At 43.3% G+C, this 21,992-nt stretch overlaps 1 protein-coding gene across 1 annotated transcript in view; it reads right to left on the reverse strand.

Annotated features, from left to right (window-relative positions):
- LMF1 (lipase maturation factor 1) overlaps positions 1-21,992 on the reverse strand; it is a 341,743-nt gene that overhangs the window by 173,883 nt on the left and 145,868 nt on the right. Inside the window, 1 exon segment of the mRNA XM_065412501.1 lies at positions 16,840-16,905. Coding sequence (XP_065268573.1) covers positions 16,840-16,905 — 66 coding nt within the window.

Here is a 21,992-nt window from a genome sequence, read left to right on the forward strand (position 1 = left end):
GGAATGCAAACTGTTGCAATGTATAAAAAAAACCCAGGGAGTTAATCTAGCTCCCAGTTTGGTAACCTAGCATTCTGAGGCACCTTTGAAGTGCCTGATAAATTATCTTGACATAAAGCAAACCCAAAAAGTCAATATTACCTTGTTTATAACAGGTATATCAAACATAGCAAAGTTGTTACAGCAGAGCAAAGATTTGCTCACTACTGTTTTATTTATTTGCCAGCCAGTTAAAGCGGATTCCACTCCACTGTAAAGGTATAAATGTGTCTCAGATCCTAGCAAGCACCCCCTCCCAGCCACCCACTAAGACTGCTGTGAGGAGAAGCCAATTCTCTATGCTCTGGAACACGGGGGTCTGCTAAACTTCTAGGCCTCAGCAGGCTGTAACACTGGATCCTCCCTTGGCCTCTCTGGCACATATCCTGGGCACGGACTTTCCACCTGCTACATCTCAGAAATGGGGCTCCTCGGCCGACCTGTCATAGGTCCCCAGGACCAGCACTGACCCACAAGATACCCAGTTACTTAAACCCACCCCATCCCAAAAGATATGAAACTTCTGGTTTACAGTGTAACTCTCTCAGAAGCCCGCAGCAGCTGTCAAAGTCAACACACACACACACTTTACACAGTTTAACACCTTTTATACTTAATCATGTAAAGCACAGAAGAGTACAGATCATACAAATCAACAAACACATGTACCTTTCCATCTCACCCTCCCCTTGTGAGTCTTTGGTGAGTCCAGGAAGGCACGCTGTCCCCTGTCTCCTGAGGGCTGTCATGTGCCGGCTAGTCTCTCTACCTCATGGAGCCCCTTACCCATCTTCTGTCACCTTGCTCTTTCCTGCCCCTCATGTCCTCTTCCGATTGGGCCCCTTTTCTGGGTATTTCTTGTTTGAAACCCCTCCTGGTCACATGGTCTCTCTTGTTCCACTTCTAAGAAGTTTCCATTGATCCCTACGTTTCCCCCCTCCCTTCAAGGGATGAGTTAAACTGAGCTACTGTACAGCATAAACTTTGTGAGATCTAAGTACCTCTTTTAACCTGGATGTTACTGTGATCTTAAAACTGTGTACATTTGTACGTAAAACAAGCGTGGCCCTCGGGCACTGGGCACGTTGCCGACGAAGCGCTCACTGTCTGGGCTTCCTCTGCAGTAGATTTTTGGTTTGCCAAGTCCCCCAGACAGTGCTAGATGGGGGCCTTCTACAGAGACAGAGGCCCTGTCTGGAAGCGCTCACAATCTATGCCCCAATGCTCTCAGCTGCCAAGTGTGGATAAACCTCTGAGTCTGCACGGAGCAGCTTGCTGAGTCAGGGCCAGAGTTTCAGACATGACATTACAAAGGAGGGTGCCACAGTCAGGTGAGGGCTGGGGTTAGTACAAACGTGCGCCCCATTTGGTGGGTTACATAATCTACTCGAGCATATGACCTAGACAGACACTTCAGAAATTGTGTTTTAATATATGAAATAGAAGCTATAGAATCTGATTGATTCATTTACCATTATTTGTATTGCAGAAGCATCCAGAGGTCAGGGTCTCCTTTTATTAGGTACTCTACAAATATATAACAAAGAGACAGTCCATGCGCCAATGAATTTACAATCTTAGGGCTTGTCCAAGCAGATGTCAGGCCACTTAAGTTCACGTGTGGTTTTAAACCAATTTAGTGACATCAGTGTAAAAGGTTGTCTGGATACTCCGTTTAAATCAAGCTGATTTTGATGTAAATGTATTAGGAATCGGTTTAAGTTAACTGAAGGAAGCCAGACAAACTGAAATAAGAGCGTTTACCCAGGGATTTGCACTGTTTTAACAATAGTATTTTAATTAAATTGGTGTCAGGGTGTGAGTGTAACAAGGCATGAATTCATTTAAATTCTAATATTGTGGGCATTGCAGAAAAGATGAGTGATTTGAAAGAAGAGTTAGGTGGCTTGGCCAATAGGATAACCACTACAACAACTTTAGTATAATAGTTCAATCGCTATAATAAATGGTTTCTGCATCTACATGCTATTTTCAACACCAGTTTTCTTCCTTTCTTTGTATAGCTCAGTGGTTCTCAAACTGGGGGTTGGGACCCCAAAGTCGGTCCCGACCCCACTGTAATGGGGTCAACAGGGCTGGTGTTAGACTTGCTGAGGCTCAGGGCCGAAGCCAAAGCCCGAGCCCCACTGTCCAGGGCTGAAGCCAAAGGCTTTGGCCCTTCCGCCTGGAGTAGTGGGGCTCAGGCAGGCTCAGGCTTTGGTCCCCCCTCCTGGGGTCATGTAGTAATTTTTGTTGTCAGAAGGGGATCGAGAACCCCTGGCATAGCTCCAACTATCTATTCTATTATTCTTGTGAAGGTCTCTTAAGAAGAAGTGCATGCCCAAAGAGTTTGAATATTAATATTTCACACCATGCTTTTTCTAATTTTATGTTTGTTCATTTTTAACAAGGTATCATCAAGGACTTTGCCTGTGAGACAGCAGGTGCAGTCATTGTTAATATTTATTACTAGGGACTGGTATTTCCCAAGCCAAAGTCTAGCTTTGTTCTTTCATTACAAAGTGTTATCCACTGAGAATATGGTCAGGCAGCCTGCGCTTTTGTTTTATAAATTATTACAATCGGCCGACAAGAAGCCGCTTGGAATTATTTTTATAATATAAAATCGTTTAATTACGTGTGCCTCCGAAAGGGATGAGACATAAAGACCATGTTTTGTGTTTTTTCACAGATTTATGCAGTGCTATCATCTGCACAAAAGAAGAGAAAAATGTGAAGAAAATCATTACATTGTTGGTCTGAATTTATTTCACTCTCTAGTCAATGCAGAGGACTTATCCAAAACTAGATTTTATATCCATACAATGGAAGGATACTTCATTCCACAAGGGCAAAAACTGCTTGGCAAGTAGAATCGATAGAAATTCAGATGACTAACTTTTTCATTAACGTGGCTGTCAGGACATCTGCTGGAGCCCTTAAACTCTTCTTCATCAATTTCTCCCTCGCCCCATTTCTGTCTTATTGACGGCGCTGGAATTTGTCATCTTTACTCCCTTCCCTGCATGTTCCTCAATACACACCATTAACATGCTCATAAAACTACAATTTATATAATTTCCTGAAAGCGCTCCCTTCTATCTGCAAAAATGACAAACCTCATGGGCCCTTGAACATTTCATGAGCTATATCTTATTTCCACAGTCTCTGATAGGGACAAGGATGAGATGGACTCTCTCTTTTTGCGCCTGTTTAACAAGCTGGCCAACAGGATAAAATCCACTTAAAGGGTCAGTGTGGAGAGCTGATTAAGTGGCTGTGAAGTGGATTGTAAGGATTAACCTGATTAGTAGCGAAAAAGATTGAAAGGGTGGGGGGGGGGGGGGAGAGAAGAGAAAAAATATTCAAGGCAAGTGATGAGGGTCCTGGGTGGTCTGTAAGCCAGTCCGAGACAGAGGGAGAGTGTAATGAAAAGATGAAATCCAATCGTTGTACAGGAAGCTTTCACAAGGCTTAAAACAAATCCTTAAGAAAACAGAAAAGAATCCAGGAAGAGGAGTTGTATTACTGCTGAAAACGGTATTGGCATATTACCAATGCATTTATACTGCATGACTGACAGTTACACTTCTGATCCCCGCAGCAGAGGGAGAATAATTCCTTCCTACGCTGCAAACCTCAAAAGACTTGTAAAGGAAATTCCCCGTGGGACCTTCACACCAAAGTTTTGCTACTTTCCCCATTTTAGTTTAGTTTTGCTGGAAAGAAACTGAATCAGTTGAAAACAGGGGTTTCTAATGAAAAGGGTTAGGCACCCCTAACTACAGGTGCCTTCATCAAGGACAATATACAAATCTCAGACAAAAGTTAGATTGAAACAATTGAGGTTTAAGTCAGTATATCAATTCAGTGGAGGAATAAGGACATACAAAGATAGCTTCTCAAAGCTGAACTAAAAAGCTTAGGAAAAAATAATTCAGAGTTAAAAAACTGATGGTAAATTAGAAGGCATTTGAGGAATATTTGCTACACCTTGAAATCCAAGAACCCCTTTTCCCCCTTTCCATTTCTTTCTGTTTGTTTCCTTTCTTTTCCCTTTCAAGGCCCCGAATCAGAAAAGAACTGAAGCATATGTTTAGCTTTTAGCATATGCTTAAGCCCTATTTATTTCAATAGAACTTCAATGCTTTCCTAAATCCAGGCCAAAGATATGCATCATAAAGATCTCAGCCTATTTGTACTGGCATGAATTTTTATTCCTAAAAATCCCCTTCTACTTTATAACTTAGATTTATAAACAATTTCTTCAAACTGGAAAAAACCTGGCAGACAAATCTTGTACTTCCATTTTATTGTTAGTGAGTAAATACACTAGGAATAAATATGTACCAAGGAATAATGGGATGAAAGAAACAAAGGGAAATTTAGCATCATTCTCCCCAGATAATCAAGTACACTGTGTGGCATAGAGATTAAGTAACCCGACAAAGGTCACACAGGATAACAATGTCAGTACACAGCTTTGCTCCTCTGAGTAACGCTACTGAAATTGCTGAAGCCCAGAGGAAAACATCCCTAGCAAGGGTAATGGCTTAAGCATGTGCTGAAGTCCTATTGAAATCAACAGAACTTGAGCAGACACTGAGTAAGTACAGCCTTAAGTGCTTTCCTAAACTGAGGCCTGGATGCAGGATTGGGAAGGAGACAACCACTAGCTGACCACCCCAAAGATGAATTAGTAACAATTTAAAAAGAGAGATGATTTGGGCCTGCCACATGCAATTCCTTAATTTCATATTAAATTTTGAGGCAGTTTGTTTTGTGAGGGACTCTGCTGTGTGTTGGGATGATGCATTTGAAATTTCACTCCATTTTTTATAATTCCATTTAGATTGTTACCGATTACCAGCCCTGCTTAATGGCATACACAGTCCCATCCAAGCTGTTTTTCTTTCACTCTGCATACTGTCCCTTTAAGAATGCATTTCCAGATTTGCTTTATATAACCCTCGCCTTCCGCAACCACCCTCAGACAATACAAAAATTTGCCCACCACTATAAAAATCACCTCCAATTTTAGCAAAAATTGTCACGCTATTGTTTCCCTGGGAAAATCTGCACACACAACTTATGTTTCAATTGCAACGAGACATGAGTGATGGTGATGATTTCAAAGAATTACAAATATCTTTTGGTTTGGCATCACTTGAGTTAGACAGCAAAAAATTGTGACCAAAAAGCCTCACAACAGTAGCCTTGGTTTGGATCTGGATCCTGTGTTATCACCGGACCATCACATTTTCCTGGTTTCCCAATTTTAACATTAACTAAGAGTTTGTCTATTTCTGCATTTTGCTTCTGAAGCAGCCCTGACCTTTATAACATCCCATTACGGCAATATGATTCCATGTGGCACAATCAGAACTGAAAGCAAGAGACACGTTTTGATTTGCTCTCCTTCATGTGACCATGTCACAAATACAGTACTTCAAACATACTCTACATGCTGGGTTTTCTACACCTCTTCATTTATGGTGCCCACTTCTTCAGCCACTAAGTCTAAGCATCTAGTGGCCTTGAGAAATACAAAGATCACATATATATTATTCTCAGCCAACCAATTCTAATGTCATTGTCTTGCGAAGTGCTGGGGATATGAGAGTAATTGGTTACTAATGGGCTGTCAATATTTTATCATGGGGCTCTAATTATTTTTTTCCATTTCCCTTTGATAAAACCTGTGCCAGGAGAGGTGCATGTGATCACAGACTCTGTATGCGAAGGGCTGGGAAATCTATCCATTAAGAAAAACATTTTTTTTCCTAACCATAACCAAGGAAGATAGCAACAAACAGATATTGAGCTACACTTTTCTAGAAAGGTTTTAGGGGTTCTTGTTTGTTTTCAGTACTATGTCTAGCTCAAGTTGAAGGTCTGGCTCTCTAGCTGGAATAAGTTATTCTCAGAAAGCTTTGCTCACATTACTTTGGCACCTACATAAAGTCATTTTCTTCCCAAGACATGATCCTTCAAACTGAAGTAAGAGCTTGAGAATGCTGTTTATTAGCTTTAATAATTTACTAACTTGATCATCAATCCTATCTGGACTGAATTTTGTCTTCAGAGTAGAGACGGAGTCTGTAGAGTGCCATGTTTGTAAATATACAGAGCTGTATAAATGTTTTATAATATATTTGAAAACTCTTCAAGACTGCTTAGAATCATAGAAATGTCAGGCTGGAAGAGACCCTGAGAGGTCATCAAGTCCAGCAAACCTAGACCATCCCTGACAGGTGTTTGTCCAACCTGTTCTTTAAAAAACCTCTGATGGGGATTCCACAACTTCCCTTGAAAGCCTATTCCAGAGCTTAACTACCATTATAGTCAGAAAGATTTTCCAAATATCTAACCTAAATCTTCCTTGCTTCAGATTAAGCCTATTCCTTCTTGTCCTACCTCCAGTGACCATGGAAAACAATTGCTCACCGTTGTCTTTATAACAGCCCTTAACATATTTGAAGACTTATCAGCCCCCCCACTCCATCCCCCTCCCGACCCTCAATCTTCTTTTTCTCAAGACTGAACATACCCAGTTTTTTTAACCTTTTCTCATAGGTCAAGGTTTTCTAAACCTTTTATCATTTTTGTTGCTCTCCTCTAGACTCTCTCCAATTTGTCCACCTCTTTCCTAAAGCGTGGTGTCCAGAACTAGACACAGTACTCCAGCTGAGGCCTCACCAGTGCCAAGTCAAGCAGGACAACCACTTCCCACTCTTACAAACACCACTCTTGTTAATACTCTCCAGGATATTAGTCTTTTTCGCAATGGTACCACACTGCTGACGCATTCAATTAGTGATCCCCTATAATCCCCAGATCTTTTTCAGCAGTACTACCACTTGGCCAGTTATTCCCCATTTTGTAGGTGTGCATTTGATTTTTCCTTCCTAAATGATGTACTTTGCACTTTTCTTTATTGAATTTCATCTCAGCGATTTCAGATGAATTCTCCAATTTGTCAAGGTCATTTTGAATTCTAGTCCTGTCCTCCAAAGAGCTTGCAACCTCTCCCAACTTGGTGCCATCGGAAAATGTAGAAACACACTTTCCACTCCATTATCCAAGACATTAATGAAAATATTGAATAGTACCAGACTCAAGACTGGCCCCTGTGGGACCCCATTTGATACATCCTGCCAGTTGACAGCAGACCATTGCTATTCTTTGAGTATGGTCTTTCAACCAGTTGTGCACCCACCTTATAGTAATTTCATCCCTAGTTTGCTTATGAGAATGTCATGTGGGACTGTGCCAAAAGCCGGACTAAATCAAGATATATCACGTCTACTGCTTCTCCTCTATTCACTACGCCACTAATACTGTCAAAGAAGGAAATTAGGTTGGTTTGGCTTGATGTATTCTTGACACATCCATGCTGGCTATTCCTTTTAACCCTATTATCCTCTAGGTGCTTACAAACTGATTGTTTAATTATTTGTCCCGGTATATTTCCGGGTGTTGAAGTTAGGATGACTGGTCCATAATCCCCTGGGTCCTCCTTGTTCCCCTTTTAAATATAGGTAGTATATTTGCCCTTCTCCAATCCTCTGGCACCTCACCCATCTGCCATGAGTTCTTGAAGATAATTGCTAACGATTATGAGATTGTTTCAGCTAGCTCCTTAAGTACATTCTGATGAATTTCATCAGGCGCTGCCAACTTGAATATATCTAACTTATCTACATATTCTTTAACATGATTTTTCCCTCTTTTGGCCTGCATTCCTCCCCCCCTTGTTAATATTAACTGTGTTGAGTATCTGGTTATCATTAATCTCATTAGTGAAGACTGAATCAAAATAGGCATTAAATACCTGAGTCTTCTTCATATCATCAGTCATTAAGCTCTCTTCCCCCCTAATAACCACTCTTTCTCTTGCTCCTAATGTATTTAAAGAACCTCTTCTTATTGCCTTTTATGTCCCTGGGTAACTCACTTTGTGCCTTAGCCTTTCTGATTTTGTCCCTATATGCTTGTGCTGTTCTTTTTGTACTCCTCCTTAGCATTTCATCCATGTTTCCACTTTTTTAAGATTCCTTTTTGATTGTCAGGTCATTAAAGAGCTCCTGATGTGGCAGGTATCATAGGTGGCAGGTATCACAGGCTGGGGGAGGCTGTGCCTCCCCAAACAGCCAGGGTAGTCCCGCCCACGCTCTGCCTCCACGCCCACGCTCTGTGGTTCCGGCTCAGGCTGGGGCCGCGCTGCCCGCCCTCCTGGCGCTCTGTGGCTGGGAAGGCTGGGGCTGTGCAGACCGCCCTCCTGGCGCTCTGGGGTTGGGGGCCCGGGGCCGCGCACTCCCCCCTCCCAGAATTTGGAGGTTGGGGGCGCTAGCCTGGGATAGGGGCTGGCAGCCGCTGTGCGAGGACTCTGGGCTCCGGTGGGGGGGGGGGGGTGCGGAAAGGGTATGATCTTGAGCGGAAGGGGCGGGACTGGGGGCTAGCCTCCCCCAGCCAGCAGTTCATGCGCTGCCCATGCCCACCCCCTTTGAACCTAGTTTAAAGCCCTCTTCGCTAGGCTGACTAGTTCTTGATCAGGCGGACCCCATCTCTTCCCAATAGGCCTCCTTCCTGGAAAAGCATTCCACAGTTGAGGAAACTGAAGCCATCCCATCGACCCCTTGTACAGCACCATACCCAGAAATGTATTTTAAATTCTCCTCTTTCTTATTTTCACTCTGCTCCAGTTCCTCTTAATTCCCATTAATCTGTAACTAAAAAAGATGCTTTGGATTGGAGGTCTGACTCCTAGTTTATCTAAGACTCAGAAACATCTGAGTCCCCATCAGGATAGAGTTGCTTAGAATATAACCTATCCCAAGACACTAGTGATGACACAGACAGATAATTTTCTCTCCCACCAAAATTAATTGCTAGGTAATGAGTTTTTAATTACTTACTAGTGCATAAAAAGTTTGACAACAGTAGACAAAAAGTCTAATGATGACTTCTCTAGGAGAAAAAAGAAATCAAGAGGCAGTTAAAGAAACAAACTGGAACTAACCAGCAAGCTTCCTTCTCATCTTTATCAGCATGGCTATCAGTCAGCAAGCACATAATTAGGAACAAAAGATACTGTGCTCTGGACGGGGCTTTTGTATGAAGTGGAGATCTGCTGTATGCAAAAGATTAAAGTGCTGATTGATGGGATCTGTTTAAGAAAAATGGTTATAGAATAATTAGCAACAATTTGTAGAAACTGGAAGAAGCGACCTCTTATGTTCTGTGCAGTATCTAGCGTAAGGAACGACAAAGCTTTTCCCAGGAGCACTGTCAAACTTAGAAGGCCTAGAGCGTGACTCAATTATTTCTCTTCCAATACCTGCTTCGCAAAGTTAATGTGACTCTCTAGACTTCTTAAAACTAAAAGCTTCTTGTGTTTCCTGTTTAAAAAATAATTAATGCATGCTGAGCATTTATGAGTGGTCAGACAATAGCAAAATGCCATGCTAGAAAGATAGTCTTCTGGAAAGGGAAAAGGATCTCAGGCTTCTTTGGCCACAGGCTTTGTGTGTCCTTGGGCAAGTCTCGTAACAGCTCCGTGCCTCAGTTTCCCCATCTGTAAACTTAAATCCCACTGTAAGATCCTCAAATAGGGCACAAATGGTACTTAATGTGCTGCGCAGATCTTGGGCTTATGCTCTGCAAATTTCACCCTCATTGCTTACACACATGGTACTTTTAGGGCTGTGGAAAGTTATGGATCATGTTTCTTTCTTGTTCTGACAGAGACAGCGATTTCTCCTTCATTTCCCCGTCTCTTTCCAACTGAGGAATTGCTGCCTCTGTGGTATTTGTGGGACACAAGGTGGGTTAACCAGTCATGAAAATACAGCGTAGATGGAGCAGTGCATCAGAAACGATCCGCTCATTTCAGTAAGTCAAACGCCAAGTATCCTTTGTGTGACTTTGCAGACTTGAAATGACAGTTACGAGTCAGTCGGGGGAGGATGGTCACACTTAATAAAGACAATCATTTTTAAAGAAGGCAATTTTGCAAGGCATCTTTCCATGTCAATTGTAGTAAGTGACAGTGTAATCAAAAAACAACAAGGCACTGACAATCACCACAAAACACATCACTGGAACACAGACCAAAGGGAACCATCTTCCACTGGCCCGCAAGAGACAGGATAAGTGTAATCAAATAGGACTTTCCCCCTTCTAAGATTACCTCATTATCTTATTCCACTGAGACTAATGCTGGAAACCAAAAACACAGGCTCTGTTTGGACTAGATTTGAGTTTACATATGCAAATCCCCCCATGCCACTCAAACCTTTCACATGCCAGGACATATGGCTACAAGGTGTTCCACAAATCGAGCGCGCGGTTCAGACATCTGCATCTTTGACTGGAGATTTCAAATATGGGCGCTGTGCATGGATTTACCCTGACAGTGCACGGAAAGGCCCTGTTCTTATGCCGGCTGAGCTGCATACACAGAAGCCGCAGAGAATGGGCCAGATCCTCTGCTTTGCTGATGTAAATTTGGCAAAACAGGGGATGGGAAGGGACCACTGGGGGAGCTGGTTATGGCTCCCTGATTCTCTGCCTGACCCTCTATCCCAGTGCATGTTAGAGCAGGCTAGAAGGCTGCTCTGACCTGTGCCAGCTGGCAACAGTCCGCCCCTAAGCTGGGTGCACTCCAGGAATAGACCCAAGCTGAGCACACACCAGCAATGCTCCTGCCCCTCCTCCCCCACCCTTCCCCAGAGGCTCCAGGGAGCGTGGCACAGGAGCCAGTTATGTTGGCTCCATACTCACTAGGGACTCCCCCACGCCAGCTGGGAGGATGTGGCCAGTCACTGCTCCTAAGCAGTACAAAGGGACCACAGCAGGGTGGAGAATCTGCCCCCCGGCCTAATTCCTTGGGTGTGCTTCTGCGTCAGCTGGATTGATGGGGAGTGATGCCATGGACTCCAGTGGGAGCAGAATCTAGCTCTCTTTTGTCTACCCTTGTGTACTGTGACAGACCCAGACCAGTGGGGTACAGGAGTCTGGTAGAGGGCAAATATATTGGTCACTGGATGAGTAGTTTTCTGTTCCCTGAGTGACCAGAGAAGGGGCTGCACTAGAGTAATCAGGAACCTGCTAGAACCAGTTAAGGCAGGCAGGCTAATTAGGACACCTGGAGCCAATTAAAAAGAAGCTGCTAGAATCAATTAAGGCAGGCTAATCAGGGCACCTGGGTTTTAAAAGGAGCTCACTTCAGTTTGTGGTGGGAGTGTGAGGAGCTGGGAGCAAGAGGCGCAAGGAGCTGAGAGTGAGAGGGTGTGCTGCTGGAGGACTGAGGAGCACAAGCGTTATCAGACACCAGGAGGAAGGTCCTGTGGTGAGACTAAGGAAGGTGTTTGGAGGAGGCCATGGGGAAGTAGCCCAGGGAGTTGTAGCTGTCATGCAGCTGTTACAGGAGGCACTCTAGACAGCTGTAGTCCACAGGGCCCTGGGCTGGAACCCGGAGTAGAGGGCGGGCCCGGGTTCCCCCCAAACCTCCCAATTGACCTGGACTGTGGGTTCTTCCAGAGGGGAAGGTCTCTGGGCTGTTCCCCAACCCACATGGTGAATCTCTGAGGCAAGAAAATCCGCCAATAAGCGCAGGACCCACCAAGATAGAGGAGGAACTTTGTCACACTACACAGTAGATAAGTGGTTAATAAAAAATAAAAACAAACAGTAATAAACTCAGAAGCCATCTCCATCCATGTTAAGTGCACAGTAAATATGTTTAACTGAATGCAATTCAAAAGCAGCCAATTTAAAAAGTAGCAAAAGGATTTCTTTAAAAAAAAAAAAAAAAAAAAAAAAAAAAAAAACCTCATTGCAAAATTAATCTAACCATAGCAGTGCTAGAACTGCTACAAGCATGAATAATAATAAAGCAGAAGCAGACTTTCGAAGCGAGGTCTGCTAACGCAATTATGTGCATATGTTTTCACAGGTTAACTTATGTGTGCTAATACCTGATGTGCAGGTTCCTCTGACTGGCAGCTTGTACACACTGACTTTGTGCATGCCCGATTGTGCAAATGTATGTGCCTGGCTTTGGCTCTCTGGCCTTTTCAAAGCTCTGTATAAGCCTTTAACGAATTAACCACCATAATTCCCCTTTGTCATATCTAATCACAGCTCCATCTTCAGAACACAAATTACCTATCCTTCTACAAATGGAGAAACCAAGGCAAAGAGTGGTTAAACAACTTGCTCCAGGTGACACAGTAACTCACTGGAGGAGCTGGAATTAGAATTTAGGATTCCTGGCACCTATATTACAGCAGCAAGAAAAATCAAGTGCAAGTCTAAATTGCTCATCTTTGCTAGTATCTTTTTACATCATCTTCTACACCTATTTGAATAAATCTACTCCTACCGTACCGCCTCATGAGATGATGCAGCAACAAGTGAAGACTGGAAAATACCATGTCTGTATAAACTATGCATTGTGACATTTCCCTCTCTAAATTACACAAATGTAAGGGTCATAAGCCTTCCAAACAAAGAGCCTTAACTTGAGGAACAGATCTCCATAAAGTCTTGGGTTAAGGCCCAAGGGGGGCAAAGAGGGGCAAAAAATATGCTCTCTGTTTAATTACCGAAGCCATAACAACATGTTATTTTAGACATGATTTCCGACAAAAGTGGAAATGTTATTTTCCACGAACGTAGCTGCTGGTTCTACTACAAATAAATAGTACAGTGTATGCTCAATATGCAAGAGATGGGGGCCATGTGTTTTCATTAATTCTCTTGGCAAGTGAGCACATGTAGATGTTGGACTGGAGTATAGGATTGGAATATGAGAGCTGGGGTGGCCAACATACATCACTGCAGACTAAATTTGGCCCGCGTCCATTTGAAAGCTGGTCCATTACCCAGTTTTATCATTCTAATTACAAGCAGCCTCCCGAATAATTTCCTCCCTTCCAGAGACATCTTCAGCTACAGCCTGTTTCTCCTCCTCTTTTCCTCCCACTGCTTAGACGGATTCTGTATTACAATTCTGTAAGCAGCTTTCTCCCTCTCTTACTCCCACTTCACTGCAGAGTCAGGTTATTGGTAACTATGGTGCTGTAAAGGGTAGCAGCTGGCAGGTATGCATGAAATAATTTGGTCAAGGGAGTGGGCGGGACATGGTTTGTCTACTGATCTCACCTGCTGGGAGATATCAATGGTGGAAGCTAGGGATAAAGGTGGATGCGGAAGAGCTTGGCTATGGAACCACCCCGGAGAAGAAGTCTTGCGTCTGGTGGCAATTTGTTCGTCTGTCCTTTTAAATGGGCATATACCCAACATTACATATAGTACGTGAAGGCTTTACATGGCTACGACCCCTCTAAAAAGCTGCCCGTGATCAACTAATCAAACAGAAATTTTGCCTGTACTGGAACTGACTACCCCATCCCCATCCCCAATAATCTGAGGAGTACCATGTCTTAAAGCTTCAATGACCCCCAAACCATCATGGCTGTGCTTTTAGGTCTCATCCAAAATACAGAATACGTAGGAAACAATGAAATGGAGGGTGTTCCTTTCCAATTAGCGCTGCCTGCCTGAGGAGAGTTTTGTCAAATCATTTCTACCACATACGTAACGAGGAGAGCCTGTGTGTGTCAAGTTTAATCTACAGCTGTATTTTGGAGTTTTATCTACTATTGCCAAGGTTGGACCTTTTTCTTTTCCTTTCATTGCAGTTGCTGCTGTGGATTTAAATAATTGATACTGATAATATTATCTTCTTTGTGCTCCTGTCCCTGATGACTTCTGCAGGTTTGGGATCCCGCATTATGGATATGAGGGGAGTGATTTTAATTAACTTTCTGGGCTACAAAGCTGATTCTGGTTTTGATTTAAAAAATCATAGTACTCTGCAGGATGATTGTTGTAGGTTAGGGTCACCTGAGAGAGCTGGTGATGGAATCACAATTATCTCTGTTATGGGTTGGCTTTCCTTTGACTGTTCCCAGGTGTAGAAAAGCATACAGGACAGAGGGGCATTCTTGCTATTAATCATAAGAACGGCCATACTGGGTCAGACCAAAGGTCCATCCAGCCCAGTATCCTGTCTACCGACAGTGCCAGGTGCCCCAGAGGGAGTGAACCTAACAGGTAATGATCAAGTGATCTCTCTCCTGCCATCCATCTCCACCCTCTGACAAACAGAGGCTAGGGACACCATTCCTTACCCGTCCTGGCTAATAGCCATTAATGGACTTAACCTCCATGAATTTATCTAGTTCTCTTTTAAACCTTGTTATAGTCCTAGCCTTCACAACCTCCTCAGGCAAGGAGTTCCACAGGTTGACTGTGTGCTGTGTGAAGAAGAACTTCCTTCTATTTGTTTTAAACCTGCTGCCCATTAAATCCAAAATGAAGTAGGCGGCTAGGGACATTTTACCATGGCTGCCTTTGTGTTAGGATTAAAAACTCTAGATTTCAAGGGTCTTCGTGTCTGAAATCTGTACTCTAGCACACACTTCTGAATTCATTTTTCACACAATGCACTGTCAACCTCTGGAACTCCTTGCCAGAGGGTGTTGTGAAGGTCAATACTATACCGGGGTTCAAAAGGGAGCTAGATAGATTCATGGAAGATAGGACCATCAATGGCTATTAGCCAGGATGGGCAGAAATGGTGTCCCTAGCCTCTGTTTGCCAGAAGCTGGGAATGGGTAACAGGGGATGGATCACTTGATGATAACCTGTCTGTTCATTCCCTTTGGGGCACCTGCCATTGGCCGCTGTCAGAAGAGAGGCTACTGGGCTTTATGGACCTTTGGTGTGACCCAGTATGGCCATTCTCATGTTCTTATTTAATGCCTACAGCTGAATAGCAGTAACTGTATAATGTAGTCATGAGCTACACATGCGCAAACGTGCCTTTCAAAGCAACTCCCCAACTTTAAAATAAATAAATACCAAAAAGAAGTAAACTGCAAAAAGGCAAATTCTACATTTTGGACTAACACCCATAAACCCCCCAAAATAAATTAATCCACTTTTAACTAGCTTACAAGAGCAAAAAGTAAAAGGCTTCAGATGCTGGTAAACTTCTAATTTTTTTATTTTATTTTTCATATTGTGGAAGTTAAGGCCCTGATTCCTCAGTAGGATTGGAGTGGGTGGATGGACCCCTGTTACTGTGTAGAGTCTCTTTGTCTTAAATGGTGGGGGAGGGAGGGAGGTACTGAAAGAACTTTCCAATTTATTATTAATCTCCCTATTGAGTTCACCCCTGCAGAAAAAAAAAAAAAAAGAGGCATGCGTACATCTTGCAACGCATTCTGAAGGTCAGAAAACTCAGGTTCTACCAGACCTTCAGTGGAAGAGCAGATGATTTCCAGAGATGATGGTCCACTGAAAATGTGTCCCCAGATGTAGGGATTGTCAGACTCCGTATCCTACCTCAGCTCAATCCTACCTTGGGACGACCTGGGGCAAAGCCAACATTAGAAACTGCACCAGGAAATCAAACAGGAGCCATTGCAAAGTTGAGCAAACAGGTGCAATGTGCTCCACTGCTAAGCAGGTAGAAAAATGTATTATAAACAATAGATCTAATACATATTTGACAATAAACCATCAGGTTTATTACATACAAAGAAGAAAAGAATGCTGCCCCAGCAGTTTCCTTGATTATGCAGCCAAGGGACCAAGGTTATTTGACCAGTTTACCGTCACAGGTATCTCCTTTTGTAATCCCAGGCCCATATCAAATGCAAAGGCCAAATCATGACCACAAGAATGCAGGATGGTGCTGCTACATCTCTCTGCAATCTAAGGGGTGATAATGCCCGGAGCCAGAATACAAACAGCTATTTATTACCAATGTGAAAACAAATCACTGAAATGGATTTCAAAAGGCAAGAGAAAAGTACACAGAGTGAGAACTTAATGATTCATGCTCAACGTCTTTGATCGCACTTTGTTTCTACGCCACATTTCTGCTCAAATACGTCTGTATTTTGGAAGAGTAAACAGAAAGCACCCACCTTCTGAAAATCACACCGTTGAAGGTGTCTCAACCCGAACACCCAAACACTGAGATATCAACAATCACTAGTCATTTTTGAAAGCCTTAGCCCTGGATGAACGTGATAAGAGCGACACCTTGGAATGCTAAAAGATGAGCAAACTAGCAGGCCTTCTATCTACCTGATGTGGACTACCAAGTTTCAAATCCCATTCATCTAGCACTGCTTTGGTGCAGCGGTGTCAACTATATGATAGGATTGCAGCTGGCTCTCCCCAAATCCTAGGCTCATTGATTGGTCCTTCCAGGTATAATAAACCTTTGCTCACTCATTATAAAGGCTTGTCAAAACCTTCACTGTGTCACATGAAGATAAAATTGTGTTTATATCTTTAAAGCAAGTTCTGACGAAAACAAACAAACAAAAACTTGTAAAAGTCAGAAATTGAAAGAGAGGACTTGATTGGATATTAAGGGCCAACATCTCTTCTTGCAACATTTTCACACAGGGAGTAATTTGGCTGAGTCCCGTGATGTTAGTCCTGACTCATACCATTGAGAGAGGGCTAAGAGGAAGTGGTCTCATGGGTTTATTGGATGGAAAAAAGTTGTATGGCTCATTGTTATTGATGAAGTTATCAGGAGCGCCTCAGATTACAACATTGGGGATGGGTTGGGGTAGGGTGGGGTGGGGTGGGAGTGGGGGAACAATTGCAACCCAGCTGGAGAAAGAGAGAAAAGATGTCGGGAAAAAGGGAGAATTACTAACAAGGTAAAGCGGACAGGCAACTAGTGGTGTTCAGAATGCTCACCTCATAATGATAATCCATACAGGTCAACTCTCTCCAGCAGCGATCACCTCGGATTTTAATCAACCCCTGTAAGAAAAAAAACCCAAAAACAAATGTTTCTTTTCTTTTACACTTCAAGATAATACCTCAATATGTCATGCTACAGTCAAGCCACAGAGAGAGAACCACACATGAACAGTGGGAAACAACACAGATTTCAATGAATAACTTCTTTTAAAAGCCACCCTACTTCTGCGCCCAAGCTTTCATTTATTATACTTTAGAGAACATGGCAATTGCCAGAGTACTCAGAAAAATAGTTTCTAGGCAACGGACACTTTCCATTTTCTGTTTATTTAAAATAATTTGACGTATAAATCTCACTGGAATGTGACACATCATTTAAAATGTGACAGATAAGGTGGCAGAAGATATCACGGTGATACATGCCTGGATGGATAGATAAAAGCATGCCATTTGTCAAGGGAACCGAAACACTTATTATTTGAGATCAAACTGAGGGACTCTCCCTGCATTTGATCCTCCTGTGGAGCTGAGGATGTACAGCACCTTACAGGTCCATGAAGGGACCAGAGGTGATAAGGTAATACACACAAACAAAGGGTAAGCCAGCCAATGCAGGTGTCACACTCACAGCACCTATACCACGGAAAAGTTGGGGGTACATTGCCAAGTGTATCTGATGTCTGATAACACTCTCTTATCAACAGCTACCAAGGGAAATATGTGCACTGGTCTCCGAGGTTGACAATTTTTACAGTGGGGGTGTGAGAGTCATGACTCAACCTGTAAACTCTGTATATAACGGAATCCACTTCAAGCCATGGGGTTCAGCCACACCCCCAGCACCTAGGCTGAGGAGAATGGAATACAAGACAGGAAAAGCAAAATGCTATTATTTATTATAAAAATATATGGAGTTATACCTATCTCATAGAACTGGAAGGGACCCAGAAAGGTCATTGAGTCCAGCCCCCTGCCTTCACTAGCAGGACCAAGTACTGATTTTTGCCCCAGATCCCTAAGTGGCCCCCTCAAGGATTGAACTCACAACCCTGGGTTTAGCAGGCCAATGCTCAAACCACTGAGCTATCCCTCCCCCGATCTATGATCTATCTGGTGCCTTGCTTAGACAGACGGTAAGCCCTTTAAGGCAGGGTCCCCCGTTTCATTGTGTGCCAAGCACAATGGGCCTCAGATCCCCGCTTGGAGCCCCAACACTACTGCAATACAAATACCAACAAGAGTAATGACAGCAACTATTTAGAACACAAGATCCGGGGCCAAGGGACCCAGTGCTTAGCCCAAGGAGCAGCCCGGGCACCTCTGTGGGTATGTCTAAAAACCCACGGCTGGCCCTGCAAGACGGGAGGGTCCCAGAGTTCAGGCTGCAGCCCAAGAACGAATGTCTACACCGCACGTAAACAGCCTCGTAGCCCAAGCCCCATGAACCCAAGTCAGCTGGCATGAGCCACAGACAAACCCTGGGATAAGCTGCAAGAGCTTCCCACTCACAAGCTGCTGAATGGCTCCGAAGACTGGCTACCGCAGCCCTCTGCCCCCAACAAGCCCAGCTGCCGGGGTGGAAAGGACAGGAGGAAGAGCAGAGCATCCATGCAGCAGTTAGGGCCTCTCTCTGCAAGGAGCTGAAGAGCTACCTCCAAAGCCGAACGCACTCCGACTTTGGAGTTCAAGACCCAGAGCCAACTCTCTCTCCCCTCCTCGCCCCGCGGCTGAGGCCCACCTCTGCCTCTTACCATAAGATCCATATTAAAGCAGACCGAGCAGACAAGTCATGCTGCCTTAGGAACCAAACAGAGGACCCAGGCTGGATATGCTGATGCAATCAAAGTAATTAGGGAAACAAAAGAAGAGAAGGGGAAGGAAGCGGACAGGCTTAAATGCAGATGGATACACTAATGACAGGTCTGCTCTACCTCAGGTTAGAGGTTGGCAGTGAAATAAGTAGGTCTCAGAGGTTGCTGTGCATTGATATTTCACGGCCACAACGGAGTGACATTTCCAAATCAGCGGGTCCATTCCATGGCTGGCAGTAATATTAGGATTAAATTTCTTTGCCTCAGCGATGAAGACTAAAAAGGAATCAGTCGTCCACAGCAGGAAAGACACCTGGCCAGAGATGAGTCTGTTAGCAGGAAACCATGCAATCAAGCCATGCCAGCCTGAAGGTATGCAGATTAGGAGAGTCTGCTTTGATGTATGGTTAAAGGTCTCTGATTAGGATCACACAATATCCCAAATTGAGGAAAGCTTCACTAGTCAAAAGGTTGAGACAAGCTCTACGGTCTGTATACAATTAGGGGAGATTTACCTACCTTCCTAGGTTACCTAAATTATACAATCCCCTCTTTCTTTAGTAGAAAAACACATTCATTTCCTCCACCAACCTGTGCTCAGGGAAGGCAGAGCTGAGGGCATGCTGAAGTTTTTGCCTTTGCAATACAAAACATCGAGGCCAAAGTTTTCCACAAATGTCCAGCGATTTTTGGTCCCCAATTTCATACACCCAGAAGGGACCTGATTTCCCTAGGGGTGGGTGCTCAGCGCTTTCTAAAAATCAGGCTCCTTGAAGGCATCTTGAGTTGAGTACCCAAAAACCCAAGGCACCCAAAATCACTAGTGCCTTTCAGAAACCTTTGCCCAAGTATCTTCATCCAATACTAACTAAAGTGCATGACAGCCTATCCGAATTGTTTGCAATTCCTGGATGGCCATTTATAAAGACACAGTTTGAGAGTATGACATATAGGAGTACATTCATGCTACAATTAGGGATTCTCAAACTGGGGGTCGTGACCCTTCAGGGGGTCGCAAGTGTGTTACTTGGGGGACACGAGCCTGGTATGCACAGGGTCTGTCAGCCCCGAGCCCCCGTTAAATTAAAATTAACCCCCCCATTTGTAATTTATAAGGGGGGGTCTCACTCAGAGGCTTGCTGTGTGAAAGGGGTTGCCAACACAAAAAGTTTGAGAACCACTGGACTGTTCAACCTTAATTTAACGGATAGCAAAACAGGCAGAGCCTTCCTGGCTCCTTCCCCTCACCAACCTTATAAACGCTTATACATTTAGTGAGTGTCAACTTTGGTATAGCCTCGCTGTCATGGCTAGGACGGCATTTAAAAAAAAAATTAGATGTTTTACAGTCATGGAGATTGTTTGTCCAGTAACTCCCAAGAAAATATCAAAGATCTGCACAAATAAAATCACTTTTAAGGAAGCTGGCATGGTATTCTTCAGGTCGGGGAAAAGCCATTAGGTCATCAGCTACAAAAACCGCACAATAAATAGAAAATGAAAAGAACATTAGTTTAAAACAGTTGCTCAAACATTCATCCATCAGCAAAATAATGATACATTCAGATTTTTGACCTATTTCACTGCCACTCTTCTCCCCTCTTATTCTTCTACAAATCAGGCCATTATAATGATCTTTCTATTTTGGTGCTCAGTTATGGGTCGTGGGCTTGACTTCTGAAATGTAAGTCTTAATGGAGCAGAGCTACTTTAAAACTCTTCTCTTTAAAGTTTAACATTTAATTCAAGGCTCATCTGCCTATACAGGCCATTCTCTTCACTAAGAGTGGAGTAAAACACTAAACACACAAGCAAAAACTGTCTTCGTGTATGTTTCTAGACAGGGAAACGTTCCACTGGAAAAACTAGAATCAGTCTGCTAGTTTGTCATTTTCCTTCACCCATGGCAAGAGATCCTCTCCCCAGTCATTTCTACCCATGCACGGAGGGTGTAAAGGCCCATCACATCAGAACAGTTACGTGTTCACACTCGCTCGGCACAGGTTAAGTGACAACACAAGGTGCAAGGTACTGGAGAATCAGGCGCGCTGTGATGAGATCGGAAGGGAAGGAGAAAACCACTGCAGTAGGTTTTTTTCATGTTTTAAGAAAAAGATTGGGAATCTGAGGGGAAATTAAGTCCTATGTATTTTAAATATTTTAAGGAATTAAGGCTCCAGTTATAATGGCCAGCTTCTCAACCAGCACAAATCGGTGGCTGAAGCTGATGAAGTGACACAGGCTTACCCCAGTTGACAATGTGGCCCATTGCATTAGTAATTTTTACTGGTTTTCATTTTCACTGGTAGCCAAAGATACTGCATTTCCAAAGCGTAGCAGGTGCAGGCCGAATATTACATTCCAACAGACTGCAAAGCGCAGGGAGTTAAAGACTCCCTTTCATGAGCTGCCCGAAGTTCAGAATAATAATGATGATAAATATTAACAAAAGGGGCTTTTCATTTTATTCTCCGCTAGGAAGAGAGGGAGATGCATTCGTGCCCTCAGCCTGAGAGATGCGAATCCCAGAAACACCCTAGCCAAAGCTATTACAGCTCAAGATCATCACACACACAAATCAGACAAAAGAGGAAGATAAACCATGAAAACCACGAAGTTACATCATCGAGACGGGGTGGGAAAGAAAAGCCAGTGCTGGTTTGGTGAAGGTCATTGCTAAGTTTGTTGCTTTGTGATTTTACACTAAAGTAGGTTATAAATTAGGACAGTTTGTCACTTTCCTCTCCATTATTTTTCTAGAAGGCACTGTGTTAAAAAAAAAAAAAAAAAACCAACAGATTCCCTGTCAACAAACAGGGCTTCATCTCCTTAAATATCGTATGCAGCTCTGCTCTGGAATCTTGACTGAAATTACAGGATATGTTGATACCATCTCACAGGATGTCCCACAGGCTGACAGCCCTGTCAGTGGAGGAGAGAGGACGTTAAAAGGACTCTGCCCAAGAATGCTATAATATTAAAAAAAAAGTCTATCTTGATGACCTTCTCTCCTACCTTGTCCAGGCTGTTATCAAGCCCTACTATCCAGCAAAGACAATAAGAACATGTATATTACAAGAGCACAAACATGTTAAAAATCTCTCCTGCAATAAATCATTGAACAAAATATAGTTGAATAAAACATTAATATAAAGCACGAAGACGGAGAGGAAAAAAAGAGATCATTTAAAGCAGCCAACGTTAAATCTCTTTTTCAAATATGTAAAAATCCCAGTGATCTTTATTAGGGAAAGTTACTTGTTTTCAGTACATGGATAGTTTTTAAGGGTCCAATTCCATATCCACATCAGTCAATCCTAGTTTTCTATTGACTTT

Source organism: Emys orbicularis, chromosome 10 (assembly GCF_028017835.1).
Source record: "Emys orbicularis isolate rEmyOrb1 chromosome 10, rEmyOrb1.hap1, whole genome shotgun sequence".
Lineage (NCBI taxonomy): Eukaryota > Metazoa > Chordata > Testudines > Emydidae > Emys > Emys orbicularis.